Source organism: Artibeus jamaicensis, unplaced genomic scaffold (genome assembly GCF_021234435.1).
Source record: "Artibeus jamaicensis isolate MK-2021 breed Jamaican fruit bat unplaced genomic scaffold, CSHL_Jam_final contig_797, whole genome shotgun sequence".
Taxonomy (NCBI): Eukaryota; Metazoa; Chordata; class Mammalia; order Chiroptera; family Phyllostomidae; genus Artibeus; species Artibeus jamaicensis.
The window spans coordinates 3,292,471-3,315,314 of NW_026521977.1; the positions used below are offsets into that span (position 1 = coordinate 3,292,471).

The window sequence follows — 22,844 nt, forward strand, 5'->3', positions numbered from 1 at the left end:
ATTGATGTTTCTCTTCCTCTCTTTCTCCTTACCTTCCCCTCTGTCTAAAAAATAAATAAATAAAAAATATTTTTAAAAAAGAACATTTTTTGGATTCCACCTTTTTTCCTTTTTTCTTTTCTCATATATACTGTAGTTTGTTCATCACTTGGACAATATCTCCAGTATCCTTATTTTTCTATCCTTGGCTCTGACTCTATTTTCTCATTCAAATGTAGCTTTTCTAATGGTCTCTCAGCTTCTAAGCTCTTCTCTTTGCTAGCCATCCTCCTCACAAGTGCCAGAAGTACTTCCTAAAGCATATAGTATTGGGATTTACCTGTTTTAAAGTTGTAATTATTACCTTTCATTGCAAATTGAATAATAGGTGCTATTTATAAACACTACTATGTATCAGACACTATGCTAAATAATTTATAGACAGTATCTCATTTAATTTCTGTAACAGCCCTTTAAGACAGCTGTTTTTCATTGTTTATTTTGTAGATAAACAAAGTAAAATTTGGTTAAGTAACTTGCTCAAAGTTATATAGCTGTTTGATTTTATGTTCATTTGTCTTTAACCAGTAGGAAAGTTCTTTATAATCTAGGCTCAGTTGAATTTTTAAAATTTAATTTTTATCAAAGTTATACATGGACATATTTAAAAGTTGAATTCTGTAGGGTTGCTTAACAAAAACTGTAGTCCTTTGTACTTTCTTTATTTCAGGCTCTCTAGAGGCAACTACTTTCAATCCATTCTTTTGATATTTATTTCCATATCTCAAAGTAGCGTGCTTATAGCTTTCCTTCTTGATTTTCCAGCTTAAGGGATTACCTACTGACTTCTCATAGTGGAAGAAATGTTTATACCACTGTCCCTAACTATACAGAGACACACTTACTAATCTTCCTGATCCTTCCAATATTGTCATATTGCAAGTTGTTTGGATATATCATTATTCAAAGTTTATTATCAGTGTGACTCCAAACTAGTCATAGTTGAGCCATCTGTGATTATTTTCCTTTCTTACACAACATTTTGTTTTCTGTAATGTAATATTTTAAATTTGATTTTGCTTGGTTTTCTCTGTACTTATTAATTTAGCCAAGTGGCTCTGAACTTAGAGGGCACTTGTGGAGGGAGGGTAGGGAGCGTGCTACTGATACCTAGTGGGTAGATGCCAGCCACGCTACCAAATTTCACCCTGCCCTGCACAGGACAGTGCTGCTCCCCAAATAAGAACTGTGTGCCCCAAAATGTCAATACTGCCATTTTTGAGAAACCCTCATTTACTCTTCTCTCTCAAGTATAAAAATCTCCTCTTATTATGGTCAAACCTACCAGTTTTTTGTTTGAATTTTCTGGATTCTGGCTGTTATTTTAGATTGCCGTTACTGTCACCTTAGTTGTTCCCCTCATATCTCTCGTGTTGGGGCTCCTGGTTCTGTATCTAACATCGTCACCTTTCTTTGCTTGCTTTCTCATTTTTCAGAGGATCACTTTTAATAGCTTTCTGGATGGAATATAATTTTTTCAAGACCTCACGTGCCTGAAAATGTTGTTTCTGTCTCCTTGCTTTATAAGATGGTTTGGCTGGCCAGATAATTCTGCATCAGAAATAATTTTCTCTCAGCATTTTGGAAACATTGGTTCATTGTCTACTTTTTTTCAGTGTTGCTGTTGGGATATGAGATTCCTGCAAAATTCTTTTCCACTATTTCAAAACTTTTTTTCCCTCTCTCTGGAAGCTTTGGTAATCTTTTCCCCTGGAGTTTTGAGATTCCTGCACTAGGTTCCTTGGAATAGGTCTGCTTTTTATCCATGTCTGCTGTTCAGGGTAGTCTTATCTGATCTAGAAGGTCTCTCATCAGTTCTGAGAAATTTCCTTAGTTTCTTGCCCCTTGTTTTTCTATTCTGTGTCTGGAATGCCTATTGTTTAGATGTTGGGCCTATACTAAGTGGTTTCTCTAATTTTATCTTCATCTATTTTCTTGTTTCATCTATTTTCCATTTCTTCCCCCCCCCCACCCACCTGCTTCTTAAGAGATTTTTCTCAGCTTTGTCCTCCAGTTCTACTAAGGTTTTATATCTTGCTATCATGTTTATAAATTTCAAGAACTATTTTTTTTCTGGCAAAAGTTTTAAATTGTATCCTATTTTTGTTTCTTGGATGCAATGTCTTTTATCTTGAAGAAATATTGGTAGTTTTTTTCTCTGCATAGACTGTTTTCTCCAGATTTCCTGTTTGTTTGCTTTGGACTTTGTCTTTCCTATGAGGTGCTTTCCTTGGATGTTTCGTGATCCTTGGAAGTCAACACTTACTTCAAAGAGGTACCTTAAAAAGCTACATGGACATAGACAACAGTATGGTGGTTACCAGAAAGGAGTGGAATGGGGGAGTGGTAAAGGGGCCAAAATATGATGACTAAAGAAAGATTTGACTTTAGGTGGTGAGGACGCAGTGCGTTATATGAAAAGGTCTGTCCGGAAAAAGACTGGCCATTGTCGATATAACGAGAACAGTTTGCACAACAGCCATGTAACCTGGCAGCCAAAGACAGTAGACTGGAATGCACATTTGTAAACACTGACGACTTCATTGTACTAGTCAGGTGGGGTGGTAGATGCTGTTGAGTAAGTGTCTGCACTGTGTGGCCTTCACGTTTAAAATTAGAGCAAGGATCTGCATCATATTTTGCGTTAAGCTTGAATATTCTTCTGTGGAAACTATTTGGATGATTCAGAAGGCCTCAGCTGTGGGCAACTGGTGATTGGCAGTTTCATCACAACAAGGTGCCTGCTCATGAATTACATCTCATGGAGTTTTTTGGCAAAACATCAAATCACCCAGGTGACTGAGTCCCACTACAGCACAAATTTGGCACCCTGTGACTTCTGGCTTTTCTCAAAACTAAAATCACCTTTGAAAGGGAAGAGATTTCAGACCATTGGTGAGATTCAGGAAAATATGACAGGACAGCTGATGGCAATTGGGAGAAGTGCGTAAGGTACCAAGGTGCCTACTTTGAAGGGGACTGAGGCATCATTTTCCTATTTACAGTGTTTTTTGTGTCTTGTATCCTCTTTAATAAATGTCTCTATTTTTCATATTACATGGCTGGATTTCTACTGGACAGAGCTTGTACAGATAATGTATCACAGTAATGTACACTTGAAACCTATATGATCCTATTAACCAATGTCACCTATATAAATTTAACAAAAAATACTGATTTGTGGATATTGAGGACCTTTTTCAGTTCAGGCAACATGTTTAGGTGTCATGATATGCAGAGTCATGTTCTCTAAGATTAATTACACAGGTTTTAAAGTGTTTTGCTTAGGTATTGCTGTCTTAAAATTTAATTTTGTACAAACATTGCCCATTGTTAAAAAGTGTTTGGCAAAATGATTGTGTTTGACAGTGACGGTAAATGATTGGCAAAATGATGTGGTCTTTTACACCAAGATTCTTAAAGAGCACTTTTATTTTTGACCCTGAATTTTATTGATTTAGTGTAAGTAAACAAGTGTCTGCTCTCTGCCCTACTACTATGTACTGCCATTTACTTTGGGTGTGGAAGCAATAACAATTGCTCTATTCTTTTGTTTAATGAAGCTAAACTGAACCATGCATATGTAAAGTAGCCATGGATATGAACATTTTTATTTACATGAAACTTCCTACAACCCACTTTTGAGAGATTACTGTTTTTATGGAAATTACTGAGATAACTGTCTTGAACTTTGTTGATTTTTAAAAATATACTCTTAAAATCCTGCCTAACTTCTCTTGTAAGAAACCTTTCCTGATTCTCCTCTGTCAATCTGATTGCATTTTCCTAACCTTGAAATTCCATAGCACTGTAATTTTTTGGCATTTAAAAACTTATACCCCTTTATTATAAGTTAACTGTTACTTGTGTTAATGTTTTTATCAGATAAGCAGCTCTTCAAAGTCAGGATAGCCAGAGAGCCTGGGCTTAAATACCAGCATTGTGACCTTTGGCAACTTACTTCTCAGGGCTTTAGTTAAATGAGATACTGGTAACTACCTCCTAGGTTTGTTGAGAACATTAAATGAGTTAATATATGTAAAGTGTCTTCTGCATAATAAGCACTCTGTTAATGTTAGCTTATCATCACTGTGATTGTCATCATTACTGTTATTACCTTTGATGGGGGTTCAGAATGGGTCACCCAAAGATGTGCCTCTGTGGTATGACAGTAGTTTTGAGCTAATGGCAACTCTAGCTGTGGGCTCAAGGGAAACGTCTGCCCCTCTCTTAACTACCTAGAAGAACTTGAATTAGGGCCCTTCCCCATAATAAAGGATTATCAGAAATAACCTCTTTCAACCTGTATGTAGGGCAGGGCAAACTACTAATTGCTAAACAAGTCTCTCTTGACCTTCTGCAATGACCTTCTGAGGCCCCTTGGTACCTTACTTCATCCCTGGTTCAGAATGTCACATATACCCATTTTTCCCTTTCTGTCTTTGAACCTCTTATGCATGTGGTCCCTGAATCTCATGTATGTGGGGTTTCCATACATGTGTGTGTATTAAATTTGGTTATATTCTCTTGCCAATCTGTCTCATGTCTATTTGATTATTAAACCAGCCAAAAGAACCTGAGGGTAGAGGAAAGTTTCTTCTTCTCTCACACTTTATTCTATTTCATATTCCACCTAGGCGCTAGCACAATGCGTTCTACATTGTTGTAATCAATCAAATACTTATTGATTAAATGAAAATGAAGTCAACCCTGGCTGGGTGGCTCAGTTGGTTGGAGCATTATCTCATATACCAAAAGGTTGTGAGTTCAATCCCTGGTCAGGGCCCACACCTAGATTGTGTTTTTGATCCGTGTTTGGGGTGCACACAGGAGGCAATCGATCAGTGTTCTCACATTGATGTTTCTCTCCCCATCCACTTCCTCTCTCTCTAAAATCAATGACAGAATATTTGGGTGAGAATTAAAAAAGTGAAAATGAAGTTGTATTTTAGTTATTAAATATGCTACTTGAAGTTACAGTTCTCATTATGACCTGTCAACTAAATAACTTTATGTGTATAGTGCAAATCCAACACAATTGGCTTTATCTAGGGGGTTCTGTGAAAATGTAACATTCGAACTAGGTCACAAAGGATGACTTAATTACCAGGTAAAGAAGGAGATCATTTAGTTAGAAGGAATAACATTTAAAACACAAAATCTGTAATGCATTTTGGGAAGTGGCAAAAGTTTAGTGTAGATGCATAGGGTTGAGTAAAAGAAGATAATTCTGGCACATTGTGTCTTAAAATTCTGAAGGATTTGTACACCTATAAGGAATTTAAATTTTTATTATATAGATATTAGGGGGTAGGAAAATGTCCCCCTCTCTCCCTAGAACAGGTTAACAGATTTGTTTATACTTGTTAAAAAATTTAATTGCTGAAACATGTTCATTGAAGCATTTTACTCACATTGATGTTTTATATTCTGAATTAGTATTAAAAATTTACACACAAATGAAAATGGGGGAAAGGGAATTTGCTAATAATTTATTTTCACCTGTTTCTCTTTTTCATTTGCAATCATATACTTAGATACTTTTTTATTTATTGATTTTAATGAAAGAGAGAGAGGAAGGAGGAGAGAGAGAAGGAGAAACAAACATTAATTTGTTGTTCCATTTATTTAATGCATTCATTGGTTGCTTCTTGTATGTGCCCTGACTGGAGATTGAACGTGCAGGCTTGGTGTATTAGAACGATGCTTGAACCAACTAAGTTACATGGCAAGGCTACTTTTTTTGTATTTTAAGGATATTTTTCTCATTATAATGTATCTTAAACATATTCTCCACATATGAGTTGTGCTGACAGGATATCATTTGGTATAATTGTTACAGATTTGATATGGATAATGCACAGGGAGGTGTCTTCAAATAGACACCTAAGTAGAATAGGCCTCATTTTCCTCCAGAAAAGAACCAGTACCTGCACTCTTGGGAGTTTAGGTTTGTTTGGAGGTCCTGAGCAGTTTCTTACACTTGCTGCTGGAAGGAAAGTTTGCAAATGAGAAGTTCAGTGTACTTAGGATTTTCATGGACAAACACAGTACTAGGCTTGTAATAATGTGGTTCCTTCACCTTTTCAAAGCAACATTTGTAGCTGGTTGCTTCCTGAGTGATTTACTGAGGGTCTGTTTGCAGGCCTTCATCTCGGTAGGAGCTATAGTGTAGAGAACTCCCTGTGTACCCCCTTCTTTTCGACAGAAGTTCAGCAGGCTAGAGGTGTCACCTGTGCTAGAGAGGGGTGGTTCTGATGGTGGTGGCGGCACAGCAGCAGCAGCAGCAGCATCTGAGAATACCATAAGGAATGTTTCTAATTAAGGAATTAATGAAATCTTCCCAAGGTTATCCCCAATGCTCCAAGCAAAATTGACTTTAATAATTTAACTAAGAGGAGCTCATGATTATAACCAGTTCCAGGCTGGATTAGAATGTAGAATTTTTGTTATAACTCATGAAAGAGAAGTGTTGCTTTGGTAAATAAGTTATTTATGAATTTATATACATTTCTTTCATTTTATAGATATAAACTGTCTACCCTATTATGTGTGTAGGTGTTTTAATTTGCCTTTGTATAATATATTACTTTATTTATAGTGCTTAGAGGTAATGAAAGGGAATTGGTAAAAAAAAAAAAAGTAGATACCTAACAATGAAATTTCTTATCAAAAGACATCTGCAAAATATTATTGCTTTAATTTTGACATAAAATTCATGTCTTGAAATACTTGTTTACCGTTACATTATTTACCATAAATATGATACAAATATAATTTTAAGAATTCTAAAAAAATAGCACAGAAAATGTTTCTATAGTTCAGTAGTATGATTTAACATTGGAAGAATAGTAGTGAGGTATTATAGTCCATTTTTAGGTGAAAAAACATAAAGGCTGTAAAAACTTAATAATTTACTCCAGGTCTCAGGTAGTAGAAGAGCTAAAATGAGACCTTTTTATAAAACTCAGGTTTATTGATACCTCGGCTGATGTGGCTCAGTGGATTGAGCACCGGCCTGCAGACCAAAGGGTGGCAGGTTTGATTCCCAGTCAGGGCACATTGCCTAGGTTGCAGTCCAGGTCCCCAGCACGGAGCATGTGAGAGGCAACCACACACTGATGTTTCTCTCCCTCTCTTTTTCCTCCCCTTCCCCTCTCTCTAAAAGTAAATAAATAAAATCTTTATTAAAAAGTCAAGTTTACTGACGTGTAATTTATAGACAGTAAAATTTCGCCCATTTAAGATGTACATAGTTTAATGAATTTTGACAAACTTATACATTGTATAACCACTGCTACAATCCAGATACAGAATATCTCCATCACCTTAGAGTTTTTTTCACACTCCTTGCACTCAGTGCTTTCTTTTACATCCAGGCCGTGTAAACCACTGATCTGTTTTCTGCCCTCTTATTTTGCCTTTTCCAGAATATCACATAACCAGAATTCATATAGTATGTAGCTTTTTGAGTCTGACTTCTTTCATCTGGCATAAAACTGAGATTAATCTGTGTCGTTGCATGTATTAGTAGTCTCCCTTTTTATTGCTGAATGCCAGTTTGTTTATCCATTCACCAGCTGATGGACGTTTGGTTTTTCCCCCCAGTTTTGGGTGATTCTGAAAAAGCTGCTGCAAATATTTCTGTACATTGTTTTGGGTGGACATGTCTTCATATGGTAAATGAATCTTTAACTTTGTAAGAAACTGCTAAACTCTTTTCTGAAGTGGCTGTACCGTTTTGCATTGCAGTTATCAGTGTATGAGCATTGTAGTTGTTTGGTATTTCGCAGTGTCAGTTTTTTTTTAAGTTTAGTTTAGCTTTTTAACAGTTCTAGTAAATGTGTAGTGATATCTTTTTGTGGGTTTAATTTGCAGTTTCTAATGCCTAATAATGTAGAGCATCTTTTTATGTGCCTGAGCTTTTTTTTATTAAGCCTGATGTAAAAAGCATACTTGATGAAGATTTTATATGGTTAAAGTTTTACTAGGTACTGATAGGAGGGAGAGAAAAGTACCTATTCTCAAGGAGTTAATGATTAACATAGGGAAAACAGGTAATTATGTAAAAGGTAGTGTGGTTATAATTATGGTAGGCTCTTTGAAAATGTGATTTACATACTAACTGCTCTGGCTAAAAGGACAATAGTTTGGGAATCAGAAAACTCACTGGTTTGACTTTGCCTTAGTTGCTTAATCCTTCTGGGCCTATTAAAAAATAGTTTCATCTGTGAAATAAGGGAGTGGGACCAGATATGGTATAAGATTTGTCCTTAAATTATAAATCTACATAAACTTTTTAGTAGTAGGGTTTCCTCAACTTTTTTTGGTAGTAGGTATTTAAAATTTTGTGAGAAGGCTGTGCAATCAGAAAACAAAAGATATTTGCTGATTTTTCCCATCTGATGAAATTCCTATTACTTTTTGAAATTAAAAAAATGTAAATTATGTATACTTATTAGAGTCAAGGATTATAGATTTTTAAATTTTGTTATAAGGATAGTAACATTCTAAGTAATACCTCTTATATGATATTACTGTTATATATTTTAAAGACTTTATTTATTTTTAGAGAGAGGGGAAAGGAGGGAGGAAGAAAGGGAGAGAAACATCAGTGTGCCGTTGCCTCTCATATGGTCCTTACTGGGGACCTGGCCTGCAACCCAGGCATGTGCCCTGACTGGGAATTGAACCAGCGACCCTTTGGTTACTCGGCTGGCTCACAGTCACTGAGCCACACCAGTTGGGACTATTATGTTATAACTTATAGAGCATTTTCAAGTTATTCTATTTTGATCTTCAGAAAGCCTTATTTGTAGTGCCTGAGAGTCACAGATAAATGACTTGTTTAGGATTACACAGTTCAAAGAAGAGTAGCCAGCCATTTGGACCTGAGAATTCTAGTCTAGGTCTTTTTGCTCTTTGGACTGTAGTTTACTCCAATAGAAAATACAGTATTTAAGTAGTTTTAAATAACTTGAACACTTTTTTAGTTGTAAATTTCATGTTCAGAGTATGTAAGAATATAATCTTACATGAAAATTATTATTCATGCTTCTAAATGAACAGCATGGTACAGCTTCTTTGATTTAGTAATAATGCAGAATATTCAAGACCTTCAAACAAATCAGTGTTATCACAAGCTGAGTCACTGCTTGTCAGCAATATCGTACTTGAAGAAAACTTAGCTGTAATGAAATACAAAGATAATGGGAATAGTAAAGGGCATATTATTTCTCCTCCAGAGAGGAGTTTATTTAGTTTCTAAGTTTAGATACCTATGGTACATTATTAGTGAGTTTACCCATTGCCAGGAGAAAACTACTATTAAAGGAATAAAGCAAAAGTGGAAAGAGTTTAGGATAAAAGTGAGGAGAAAAACAGTATCCTTACAATTTTAATGCCACAAACATTATAAAGTCTTCAGAAAGCCTGTATTTCTTAGGAGGTCTTTGTTTGTATGTGACCTTACTTGCCTTCAGGTTCCTGAATCAATTTTTATTCAGCTGTAAAATAAGGAGTTTAATCTGATGTCCAAAGGCTCATCCAGCTTTAAATGTGTTGTGTGTGATGATGACTCAGCTGATTGGTTCTTAACTGTCAAATTAATTTATTGATGATAGTTAGATTTTAAACTACCATATTTTTTGGACTATAAGAAACACTACTTTCCCCCTAAATTTGGGAAGAATGGGGGGGTGCATCTTACTGTCTGAATTTGACTTACCTGGCTTGCTGTGGGGGGAGGCGGCAGTGGAGCAGGGTCACAGGTTATTAAATATTTTACCACATTTTTTGCTTCAAAATTATTTTTCCTATTTTCCTCCTCTAAAACCTAGGTGCGTCTTATGATCCTAAAAATATTCTTTTAAAGTTCTGAAACTTTACATTGTTAGTTTTTTCCTAATTGAATTAGAACTTGATACAATTTGTTACAAGTAAAACAGTTTTCAAAGAGTTTTGTATATTTAGTTTTCTAATTATATCACAGGGACTTTGGGAGCTTGTTTTATTGGTAAACAAGTAAAGTGCTTACAATAAAATATACTTACAATTTTTTTATGCCTCAAATTAAGCCTTTAGAACCAGGTACAAAGTCATCTTTTAGAAAATTCTTATGAAGGTTTGAATTTAGAAAGCGAGTTAAAGCAGGGACTGATTATTTTCAAACTTTAAATAGTAAAAGCTCCGCCCTGGCTGGTGTAGCTCAGCATATTGAGTGTGGGCCTGAGAACCAAAGAGTTGTGGTTCGATTCCCAATCAGGGCACATGCCTGGGTTGCAGACCAGGTCCCCAGCAGGGGGCATATGAGAGACAGCCATGAGTTGGTGTTTCTCCCCATCTCTTTCCTTTCTTCTCCTCTCTCTATAAATAAATAAACTCTTTAAAAAGTAATAAAAGCTCTTGTACTAAAACATTTTCAGAATTTAAAATGTGCTTGGAAAATTTTTAGTTTTATGATCAGTTTTTAAAAATTTACTTGAAAATTTTAAGAGGTACTATGTTTCCAAAAGCCTCAACTGTAACATTACCATGAAACTCTTCCTGAATGAACACATTTTGTTTAGAGCAGAGTTTTTTCAATTGCTATGCAGCAAGAGGCACACTGTGATGCAATTTTTAAGGTGTTGGGGGCAGGGCCAAGGGGGCGCTCTGGGGGGCCAGTGAGCTGAGACTGCAGCAGCGCTGCCCAGGAGAAAGGAGGGAGGCTGCGGGGTAGGGGAGGGTTGGTGGTGGTGCTTGAGTTGGGGTTGGGGACACCGCGTGTGGCAAGACGGTGCTGCTGCAAGTGTTGGCCAAGGATGCCTACCAGGGGAGTTATGTCCCCACTGTGTTTGAGAACTACACCTTACGCTTCGAGATAGACAAGTGCCTCATTGAGCTCAACGTGTGGGACACTTCAGGTTCATTTTACTGTGATAACATTGGGCCCCTGGCCTGTCCTGATTCAGAAACTGTGCTGATCTGCTTTGACATTAGCCAACCAGAAACACTGGACAGTGTCCTCAAGAAGTGCCCTTAGATTGTTAAATGAAAAAATGACAATGGCCATTAGACTTTCCGCTTCTGTAGTTAGTTTTTAGTAATAAATATTGTAAAGTACCATTTTCTTTTTTTATAAGGTTCATGTTTATTTTATTATTATTATTTTTATAATTTTATTTATTTATCTTTAGAGGGGAAGGGAAGGAGAGAGGGAGAGAAACATCAATATATGGTTGCCTTTCGTGCGTCCCCTGCTGGGAACTGGCCTGCAGGGAACCAGCCTGCAACCCAGGCATGTGCCCTAACTGCGATTGTCTGGTTCGCAGGCCCACGCTCAATCCACCGAGTTACACCAGCCAGGGCCCATTTTCATTTTTTTTATCTAAACAGAATTATTCATATGAATCTGCTTAGTTTCTTTCCTATAACAAAACTTGTATGGTCTTTATTAATGTCATATTGTATCTTTATGATTTTCTGAAATATTGATATATTCTCGATCTCACACCCTTGGGCATATTTGTTTTATTTTAAGGAGAAGAACCGATGTTTTTCTGTGTTTTTTAAAAAATGATATAAATCCTAGAGGTATGAAACATTTTTAGAAATTTAAGCCTAAAACTGAATGTTATGAAAAGCTAGGGTTTAGAAGAATGAACTTTTGGGGGGAAGTAATAGAAGATACTAGTGGGAATGGACTTAAAGTAGATACTAAAAAAGACTTGAATTTTGTTATAACATATAGCTTTTAATTCATAGAGATGTTTTATTAGAAAGGCTTGACTGTTTAAGAATGTTGAACAGAAATAGGAATGGGAATTGAGAAATGTGATATATTTTAACAATATACTTTATTTTTTGTTTTTTTATTTATTGATTTTAGAGAGTGGGGGCAGGGGAGAGACATTGATTTGTTGTTCCACTTATATATACATTCATTGATTGATTTTTGTATGTGCTCTGACCAGGGATTGAACCTGCAACCTCATGTATCGGGACAGCGCTGTAACCAATTGAGCTAGCTAGCTAGCTAGCTAGGGCTTTTAATGACATATTTAACTTCAGTTTTCATTCACATTAAAATGGAACATTTAAAACATGAAATCACAAAAGTGGAAAGAGTAAATGATTTCTAAAAAACTTAAAAACTGAAATAAGCACTAACAATTCTAAATTGGTTCATGCAAAATTTAACAGTAATGTCTTTATCCTTAATTCTCATTTATTGACATACACATTTGTTTCTAAATTTAATATTTAAAATATGCTGAGTAAAAAGTTCATAATCAAATTTTTTTTAAAATATGAGCTATGTTTTTATATTTGATTTGTGAACACAACTTCCTGGCAGATAACTTCTATAGCTAACATTTTTGCTTTTAAGTAAGCAAGTGAGTTTTAAATATTTAAAATAAGTTTCCTAAGGGTTCTGTAAAAAGTGTTAGGCCAAATAGAGCCATTCTCTAATCTTTATTGCCTATCAGCAGTATCTTAATATTATTCAGAAATAGGATATAGTATTAAAGTTTTTAGAATGTATATATACTCATTCATTTGATTACCTCTCATTCTATACAACAATCTTTTTAATGTTAACTTTAAATTGAATAATTCATCTATTTATTTTGATGTTTAAATTAGTCAAGATTTGGTTAGTGAGAGCCATTTTAACTGACATACCCCACCATTCTTGGAAAACTTCCTTACTTTCTGGCACTATAAGATGTTCCAAGTACTTCTTGGACTTTCTCAGCCCCAGCACTGACACCAGCCATTTCTACAAAAACCTTGGGTCCTTTTTGTGGAGGATCGTATTCAGAAACCAAAGTCTGGATGCTAGATATATTTATTGCTACAGGGATGTCATTACTTCTAGGTTCTCTTAGTGGAAGGAGCTACAAAATATCCACACACACACACACACACACACACACCAATTTGAAATCTGTTTTTATTAAATCTACATTTTTTTCTACATGTATGAATATATACATTCAGATCACATGAAAGCTCTTTTGGGGGGAATCCTTCTGAAAATAGGAGGATTTTATATTTTTTGGATTAAAAGAAAAAAATTTTCTTGCTTATACATATATTTACATTTATTCATAATATTTTTACGCATATTATGTGTTTGTAACACAGACCAGTAGAAACCAAATTTACAGGGAATTTTGCTACTTTTACAAAGTTATGGTCATAAGTTCTCTGTTCAATTTTAATATTTAAAAAAATTGTAAAATACATATAACATGGAATTTACCATCTTAACCATTTTTAAGTATACAGTTCAGTGATATTAAATACATTCACATTGTTGTGCTCCACCATCATCCACCCACAGAAATCTTTTCATTTTACCAAACTCTACCTATTAGCAATAACTTTCCATTTCCTTACCCACCTACCTCTAATCTCTGGCAACCACCGTTCTGCTTTCTGCCTCTATGAATTTGACTACTCATGATTCCATATTTATTTCATAAATGTGAAATATAGTATTTAATATCTCGTGACAGGCTTATTTCATTTAGTATAATTTTCCCAAGGTTTATCCAGTTTGTAGTATGTACTAGAATTGCCTTTTTAAGGCTTATTTTTGTATATGTGTGTATGTGATATATATATAGGATCACATTGTTGAAAGCTCAAATGACGTAAGTTGAATTTGACTTTGTAGCATAGGTAAGTGATATAACAGGAGTTTATAGCTTTGACAAAGAGCTCATGTCTAGCTTTTTGTAGTAATAGCCCAAATATCACATTGAGTCAACTCTAAATTATTTTATAGTGTGGAGTTTTGCAGTGTGTTAATGAGGGCAGTACTCTAATTACTTACATAACAGCATTTATACATTACCATAGAAATAATAATTATATTTCACATTCATTATAAAATGGTTTCGTAACATTTTCATTGTTTCTGTTTAGAAAACTTCCTTTAGCCATTCCTTTAGGGTAGGTCCGCTAACAACAAATCTTTTACTTCATCTGAAAGGGTCTTTATTTCCCCTTTATTCCTGAAGGATATTTTTGCTGGATATAGAATTCTGAATTGATAATTCTTTTCTTCCAGCACTTGGAAAACATTGTGCCACCTCTGCTTCTGTGATTTCTGAGCAGAAATAGGCTATCAATACATTTGAATAGTGTTGCTCTTAACAGATAAGACATTTCTCTCTCACTACTTTCAAAGGCTTTCCCTTTGACTTTAGTTTTCAAGGAGTTTGTTTGTGATGTGTCTTGGCAGGTTTTTCTTTGCGTTCATCTTCTTTGGGATTCACTCAGCTTTTTGAATGTGTAGTTTTATGTCTTTTGTCAAATTTGGGAAGTTTTCACCCATTATTTCTTTGAGAGCTTTTTCAGGCCTGTCCTCTTTCTCCTTTTCTCCCAGAACTTGGATGATACAAATATTACATCTTTTTTTAGTCTTATGGGTGCTTGAGACTGATCTTTTTATAGTTTTACAGGTGCTTGAGATAGATTTTAAGTCTGTTTTTTCTTTATTTTTCAGATAAAGATTTCTCTTGTTCTTATCTTTAGGGTCACTGATCTTTCCCCTGTAATCTTCATTCTGCTATTTAGCCCACCTAGTGAATTTTAATTTTGGTTATTGTATTTTAGCTGGTAGTCTTTTGCTGAGACTTCTTTTCTCATTTATTTTATGTGTGTTCATAATTGCTTGCTGAAAGTTTTAATGATGGCTACTTTACAGTCCTTGTCAGATAATGTCAACGTTTGTTCATCTCCAAGTTGACATGTTTTTGGTTCTTTGACAAGTGATTTTTAAAATTGTATTCTGGACATTTTGAGTATTATGTTATGAGACTTTGGATCTTATTTAAATCTCCTAACAGACTTCCTCTGATGGCATGCCAACGGGGAAAAGGGGGCACTTCCTTGTCAGAGTCCAGGTTCCTCATTCCACTTTTATTTACAGTTTGGGGTGAGAGGTGTGCCTTATTACTGCTGATGGGGTTGAAGTTCATACTCCCTTTAAGCTTCTGTGGACACCTGCTTGGTTGGGAGGTGGTGAGGCCTTTTCTTATTTCTATGTGGCTTCCAAAGACAGCAGAAGCTGTCTTTACCATGGGGCTATGATGGAAGACCCTACTGCCCACTAGGTCTTCTGCGACACCACCCTATTGATGCATTCATTGCCTTGTTACAGCCAGCAAGTTTGGAAATCCAGGCTTCTCTCTCAGACTTTGATGAGGAGAGTGGAGTTAGGGCAACAGCTTTTTTTTTCTCTGTGATGTTTGGCCTGACTATAGTGTGGTTATTGTGTAAAAGTTTTTTATTTTATAAGAGTGCCCCTTTCCTGATTTTTTAGCTAGAGCAGAACTTTCTTTTGGGGGGGCTTTTTTTAGTGTGTGCCCACTCAGACCAGGATATAGTAGGCAAAAAATAAATCCAGGAAATTAACCACCATGTCCTTAACTCCTTAGGCCCCTAGCCAGTCTGCTTTCTCATCACATTTCAGTGTCTTCTTATATTTTCCTTATACATAACATTTTTAGTTTTATTTAGTAGGAGGAACTGGGAGAAATGCATCTCCTTCCTTTTTCAGAAATTAAAGTATTAGATATTTTAAACTATGTAACACATATTGTGTGTATGGCTTTAAGGCTATAAGTGACGATAATTTTTTTTAACCAGTACTAAATGAATGCTGTTTTCCATTAATTTCCTTTTAAGGGGCTTTCACCCTTCCTTGTGCCCTGTATTCTTCCAAGTATATATTACTTGAAGTAGAGGAATCCTAGATGTTGAAGTTTATTGCCTTCTCTATTTTAGACATCCTTAGTTTCTTTCACTATATTTTTATGTAGTAACTTCAAATTACCTAAAACCTATATATTAGTATTTGTTAATATTACCTAATCTTGATTACGCTGTTTTTTATTGTTTGTTTATTTTCTGTAGACACATCATTCCGTATGTTGTACACACTGAGAGTGTAGTCCTTGAACTCTCTGCACATCTTTGATACGTGTTCTGCTGCCCGGGCAACATGCTTTCATTCCCTTACTGTGCACTTAGTTGTTCTGTCTCTTTTGATAGGGTGAGTGGGCTAACATTTACAAATGTTTATTTTATATAAAAGTTAAGTGCGTAGGTTTCTTTTTTGTGGTTTACATTAAGTTGTAAAAACACACACATGTGCAGTGCCAAACATTTGGAAGTCCAAATGTTCCTTTTATTTGGAAGTCCCAGAGAAGAAAAAGGGGAAAAAAATCACCTCTAATTCTATCATTAAAAGATAATACTCTTAACATTTTGACATAATTCTTTTATTCTGTACCTGTTTTCTTCTCCTTCCCAATACAGATTTTTTAAAGGCTCTTTTGTGTTATAAGGCTACCCTTATTTTTTAGCAATACGTAGTGAATATTTATTTCCCTTGTCAATAAATATCACATAGCATTATTTTTAAGGACTGCATGATATTTCACTGCATAATATATTTGCTTATTGTGCTCTCAACAGTGTTGACCAGAAGTGATAACTAGTATGCAAGCTTGTTTTGGTTCTATTCTTTTAAAAAAAATTGATTGATTTTAGAGAGGGAAGGGAGGCAGGGAGGGAAAGAAGGAGAAGGAGAGAAAGAACATGGATGTTGTTTCATTTATTGATGCATTCATTGATTGAGTTCTGTTGTGCCCTGACAAAAGATAGAATCTGCAACCTTTGGGTATCAGGATGGCATCTCTCTTTTTTTTTTTTCCCATCAATGTATGGTTGCCTCTAGTGCATCCCCTGCTGGAAACTGGCCTGCAGAGAACTGGCTTGCAACCCAGGCATGTGCCCGGACTGGGAATTGAGGCATCTCTCTATTCTTAAAGTAATAGAGAGCTACCCAGCTAGGACATTTCTCTATTCTTAAAGTAAATATATTTATTCTTAAAGTGAGAATTTTTGGCATTTCATTATTACATATGCTTGCTGTAAAATTTTGTAGCTGCACTTCATCTACTTAAAGAAATACTCTTTTTATTTTGTTATGAATTATCATCAAAAGATGTTCACAAAATTATGGAAAGTTGTCATGAAAAGATGTTTTAGTTTTTTTCAAGTACCTTTTGTGTTATATATATTGACATGCTTTTCTCTCAATCTGTTAATATGTTGCATTATATTTTACAGTTGTTTTCATGAGTGATACTGGTTTATAACTTTCTTTTTTTAATATTAGTATTTTAGAGTTTAGTACCAAATGCTAGCCTCATGATATAATTTAGGAGCATCCTTATATTCTGTAACTGAAAAATATCTGTAAAACCTGAATGGTTTCTCTTTGAGTAGTTGGTAAAAACTTTTTAAAAATCATCTAGGCCTGGAATTTTTTGTTGTTGAAAGATCTTTAAGTACTAGCTCAGTTTGTTTAATGACTTTAGGACTATTGAGGTTTTCTTTTGTCTTCCTTTGAGTTTGATAAGTTATATTTTTCAAATGTTTCCATTTCATTATTTTTTCAAATATATTGGCATAAATTTGCCCATGACATCTTTTATCTTTGTTGTTTTTGGTGATGTGTGTGTACACACACACACACACACACACACACACACTTCTGTTCCCTTATTCATAATATTTTTGTCTCTTCCTTTTTGGGGGATTATCTTATATTTGTAGTTTGTCATTAAGGAACCAGCTTTTTGCTTTGATATTTTCTTCATAGTATTTTTATTTTCTGTGTCATTAATTTCTGCTTTTACCTGTTTATTTCTTCTTCTGCTTTAGCAGTATGGCACGGAGTTTGTTGTTTGGTTTTGTTTTCTGCCTTCTGGGGTCCAGCGATAGCCCCCTACACCATTAGCAGCGGAGAACTGTTTGTCAGCTCTAGGTTTTTCAGGCTTTTCATTTGGAGTTGCGCAGATCAGTCTTTGTCTGGCCTCTTCCCTTGTTCTGCTGGAAGACTACCTACTTTCCCCCGATACTTTGTATCAGCTTTAATATGTAATATTTTTATTATTATTCGGTTCTAAATATTTTCTAATTTCCATTATTATTTCTTTTTTGACCCATGATTTAGTGTGTCTTAATTTTGCAATTATATATGGTTTTCCCAGTCATCTTTTTATCATTGATATTTAATTCACTTGCATTACAGTGAGAGACAGTTCTGTGTAACAATCCTTTGAAATTTGCTGAGATTTGCTTTATAGTGAAGATCAATATCAGGTTAGTTTTTATAAATGTTCTATGTACACTTTAAAAGAAAAAAATATATAAATAGCAATTGTTAAGTATAGTCTTTTCATATGTCCTTTATATGGGGCTTGTTAAATTTGCATGTCTGTTTCTTCTGTATCTTTGTTGAATTTGGTGTAATCACTTTAATTTTTGCTATTCTGTTAGGTGTGTGGTATATTTCATTTTGGTTTTAATTTGCATTTCCCTATTGGCTAGTGATGTTGAACATCTTTTCATGTGCTTACTTGCCATCTGTTATGCTTTTCATTGAAATTTCTCTCACGATTTTTGCTTATATTCTAATTAGATTGCTTGCTTTTTTATTGCTAGGATTTCAGAGTTCTCTAGATATTCTAGATCCTAGTTGTTTGTTCATTATGTGGTTTGAAATATATTGTCCCAGTCTGTAGCTTGTCTTTTCATACCTAACAGGGCCTTTGCAAAATAAACATTTCTACTCTTCAATGAAGTCCAATTTACGATGTTAAGTCTGAGAACTCTGCCTAGCCTTAGCTCTGGAAAATTTTCTCCTATGACTCTTTAAAAAATTTATAGTTTTGTATTTTTTATATTTATGATCTGTATTCAGTTAATTATTTTTAAGGTGAAAGATCTAGATTGAGGATTACTTTTTTTTTTTTTTTGCCCTATAGATGTCCATCTGCTCCATCACCATTTGTTGAAAAGACTGTCTTTCCTCCATTGGGCCGTTTTTAAAAAGTTTGTATCTATTTGGGAATAATTGACGTCTTTACTAGGTTGAGTCTTCCAATGTAAGAACACAATATGCCTCTCCATTTATTTGGGTCTTTTTTATCCTGGTGTGATCACAGAATACACTCTACAATTTCTTTGTACATTTCAGTTCTTTTGGATCTGTCAAAGTTTGTTTTATGGCCCATAATATGGTCTGTCTTGGTTATGTGTTCCTTGGGCATTTGACAGGAATGTATAGTTTGTCTTTTGTTTGGAATGTTTTGTAAATGTTGGTTATGAGATCCTGTTGGTTGATGGTATTGTTAGTTTTTTAATACCCTGGCTGGTTTTGTGTGTAGTTCTAGCAATTGTTGAAAGAGAGAGAGAGAGAGAGATTGAGAAGATTGAGAGAGATCTCCTAACGATAGTTTTAGATTTATTTAATTCTTTCAGCTTTATCAGTTTTGGCTTCAAACATTTTGAAGCTTTGTTTTTTGGTTCATACACATTCAGGATTGCTATGTCTTCTTGGTGGATGGACCCTTTTATCATTATATAATCTATCTATCTCTGATAATTTTCTTTATTCTGAGGTCTACTTTATCTGATTATTAATTTTTTTAATTAACTCCTACTTTTTCAAATTAATGATTGCATGGTACATTTTCCCAACCCTTTTATTTTCATATGAAATAGTTTATGTAAAATATATTTTATATACCAATTCATGACAAATTTTAATATGTCACATATTTGATGTGTGTTTGTGTATGTAGTAAGTTTCATAGAGACAGCATATAATTGGGTCATGTTTTTAAATCTACTCTGACAATTGGTCTTTTAATTGGTTTATTTAGACCATTTGTATTTAATGTCATGATTAATATGTTAGAGCTTAAGTCTGCCATTTTATTTTGTTTTCTGTTCTTTTTGTTTTCCACTTTTCTGTTGTCTATTACTTTTATTTTCATGAGTTACTTAAAAGGTTTTTTTTTTAAGATTTTATTTATTTATCTTTAGAGGGGAAGGGAAGGAGAAAGGGAGAAAAGTATCAGTGTATGGCTGCCTCTTGTGCATCCCCTGCTGGGAACTGGCCTGCAACCCAGTCATGTGCCCTGATTAGGAATTGAACCTTGATCCTTTGGTTTGTAGGCCCATGCTCAATCCACTGAGCTATACCAGCCAGGGAAAAATATTCTGTGACTTAGAACTTCTGATTTATACCCAAGTCTTAAGGTACTACTCTTTTTAAAAATGTAATTGTTTTTCATGTTAATATTATTCTTTATAACTATAGCAGAAATTTTCAGTAATCTCATAAGAGTAAATGTAATTTATTAGTAGAATTCTAGAAAACTTGTTTACAAAAGATGTCTTTAGCTTATTTGTTCTCATTTTGCTGTTTAACTTCTGTATTTTAAAGAGATAATTTGTAATTCATTTTGTTCTCTGTATACCATAGGATGTGTTTTGGAGATGCAGACAAAATATCTTTGATGAAATGAAGAAGAAATTTTTACAGGTAGACTGCTGATGTAATTGCATTACTGTGATAATCAGCAGAGCTAGTAACAGCATGTCAATATTTTTATGTAATAACAAGGCATGTGTTAAGTGTTATGCTTGTTTGACTATATTATTTCTACCTAATTTTAATAAGAAAGTCACCTTACATAAATATATGTTTGATATGTTTGATAGTCCCTTGTTCTTTAGCAATAGAATGAGGGGGAAAACTGACATAAAAACCACAAGAACCCTTTGCTTTGACTTTTGAGTATATTAGTTGTCTCTTTTTTTTTAGCAGACATTTATTTTTTGAACTAATGGTTCTGGGATTAAATCATTTAATAATTTATAGAGTCAAACCCAGAAATCTTATTTGAAGAATTAAGTAGAACTGTTAGCTTCCTGGCAGTCTGTTATACATCACAAACCTAAACTTCCCTGGGATGTATCATCTCATTCTAACTTTTACTTAATACCTCATTTTTTCCAGGTCCCTCTAGCTCTAAGTTTTTTCCCCAGTATTATTCCTTTAACCTCTTCTGTCTTCTCCAAGACAGTTGTGGGAAGACACCACGTAGACACAAATCATATTACATCAGAGTTTGCTGAGATGGTTGGTGTGGAGTGGTGGAACTTAAAATAATCTTTTTCCCCATATAAGTTAGGATCACCATCCCTACACCAAGAATTGTCACTTGTTAAAGTAAAAATGCACAGTCTGAATGAGGCTAGTACATTTAATAAATTTCAGTTAGTGAAAGTACTCACACCATCAATTGTCTTTTTAGATGTATTGTAGTGTATTAAAAATGAACTATGGAGATTCAGAAGTGTTTTGTGTTAAGCCCTTATTTCTTAGCTCATAGAAGATCCTGTATCAAGAAGTAGATTTTTAAAAAGTACACAAATTGTTATGTAGGTGTGCATGCGTGTGTTTGTGTATTTTTTAGTTTATAACCATAATACCATTCTTTGTAATAACATTGAAAGGAAGTTTTGAGAGAAAGTGGACCGATTTAAATTTGTAGGTAAAAAGGTCCCTTCTAATGTTTTAAAATTCTTTATCTTAATTTTTCTCTCAAAAAAAATTTGAATCTTTATAACTTTGAGTTTTATTTGACATTCGTTAAGTTGTTTTCTGCATGCTAATACCATTCCAAACATATACTATGAATTATATATCTTGTTTTCTGTTTTTTAATAAGAAACACCTAGGAAGTATTTTTAATGAAACAAATTTTGATGTTAGCTTCAAAGAACTCAGATTTGACATCAGCACTACTGGGAAAGCCAAGAAAAACCAAAATGACTCGAGGCAAACACTAATGTGCTTAAGCAGGCTCTGAGATTTACTAGAAGAATTACCTGCTTCGACCATTTCTAAATGCTTCTAACAGTGAGACGATCTTTGGAAGAAAAATGTTTTCAGTGAAAAATCCCCGTATTTTTTACCTTTTGTAAACAACACTGTGGTTTATTCTTTTTCACTTATTTTCCAGCCACTTTCTTCAGACTTTGCTAAAAAATCTAGCTTTGTTTCTGCAGTGAGCATAGAGGCAGAACACTCTTAGCATATATAGTGTTGGCTTTCTCCTTATTCTTACAAGTATAATATTGCTATGAGTTGTGCATAAAATAAGTAGTTTTAATTTTATGCTTTGTGCCTTTTCTGTACTTGGCTAGATTTTCTATGTAGAAAACTTCATGCTCCTCAAATAGCTTCCTTAAGATAGTAAACGTTTTCTCTAGTGGGACATGCTTTAGACTTTTCTAAAACTTCGCACTGTTCTCTTACCTGTTTTCTCGTATTCCTCACAGAACTGTTTTAACTAAAAAATTGTGCTCCCTCCCCTAAATTACATTGGGTGTATATTTAAATGGGCACCCTCCTCCCTGCTGACCCCCTTAGTAATCCACCATCACCAACCTTCCCAGTTAGAGCTTGTCTGTGCTTAACTATATTTAGGTGTGTTTTTGTTATCTATTGCTATGGAACAACCTACCCCAAAATTTAGTGTTTGAAACAACTAGATTTGCTCACAGTTTTTTTCAAGATTGGATTTGGGCAATGACTCAGCCCATCAGTTTTTTGGCTTCACATGGCATCATCTGGGATCATTACTGGGCTCCATTTGGCTGGTAGCTGGCTTCGGATGGAATATGCAAGAAGGCTTTTTTCTCCCTCCCCCATATATCAGGCACTTCATTGTTTCCCTAAGTGTCCGCTTCTCTCCGTCTGAATTGTTAGGGCTTCCTCACAGTATTGTGGTCCCAGGGTGACTGAATTTCTTTTGTGGTGGCTGGCTTAGAAGAAAAGGAAATGTTCCAAGAAGTGCAAAAGCTGCTGATTTCTTAGGGTCCCACACAGTATCACTTCTGTCACATACTGTTCATCCTGGCTGGTCAAAAAGCCAGCC

General features: G+C 34.7%; 1 protein-coding gene across 2 annotated transcripts in view; it reads left to right on the forward strand.

Annotated features, from left to right (window-relative positions):
- Positions 1-22,844, forward strand: part of USP47 (ubiquitin specific peptidase 47) — a 99,921-nt gene that overhangs the window by 5,537 nt on the left and 71,540 nt on the right. The window contains exon 2 of one of the 2 annotated variants that reach the window (XM_037133851.2): positions 20,381-20,440. The exons of the other annotated variant lie outside the window; for it this stretch is intronic. Within the exon in view, the coding sequence (XP_036989746.1) occupies positions 20,381-20,440 (60 nt within the window). The remainder of the gene's footprint in view (positions 1-20,380; positions 20,441-22,844) is intronic. 2 annotated transcript variants of the gene reach the window in all.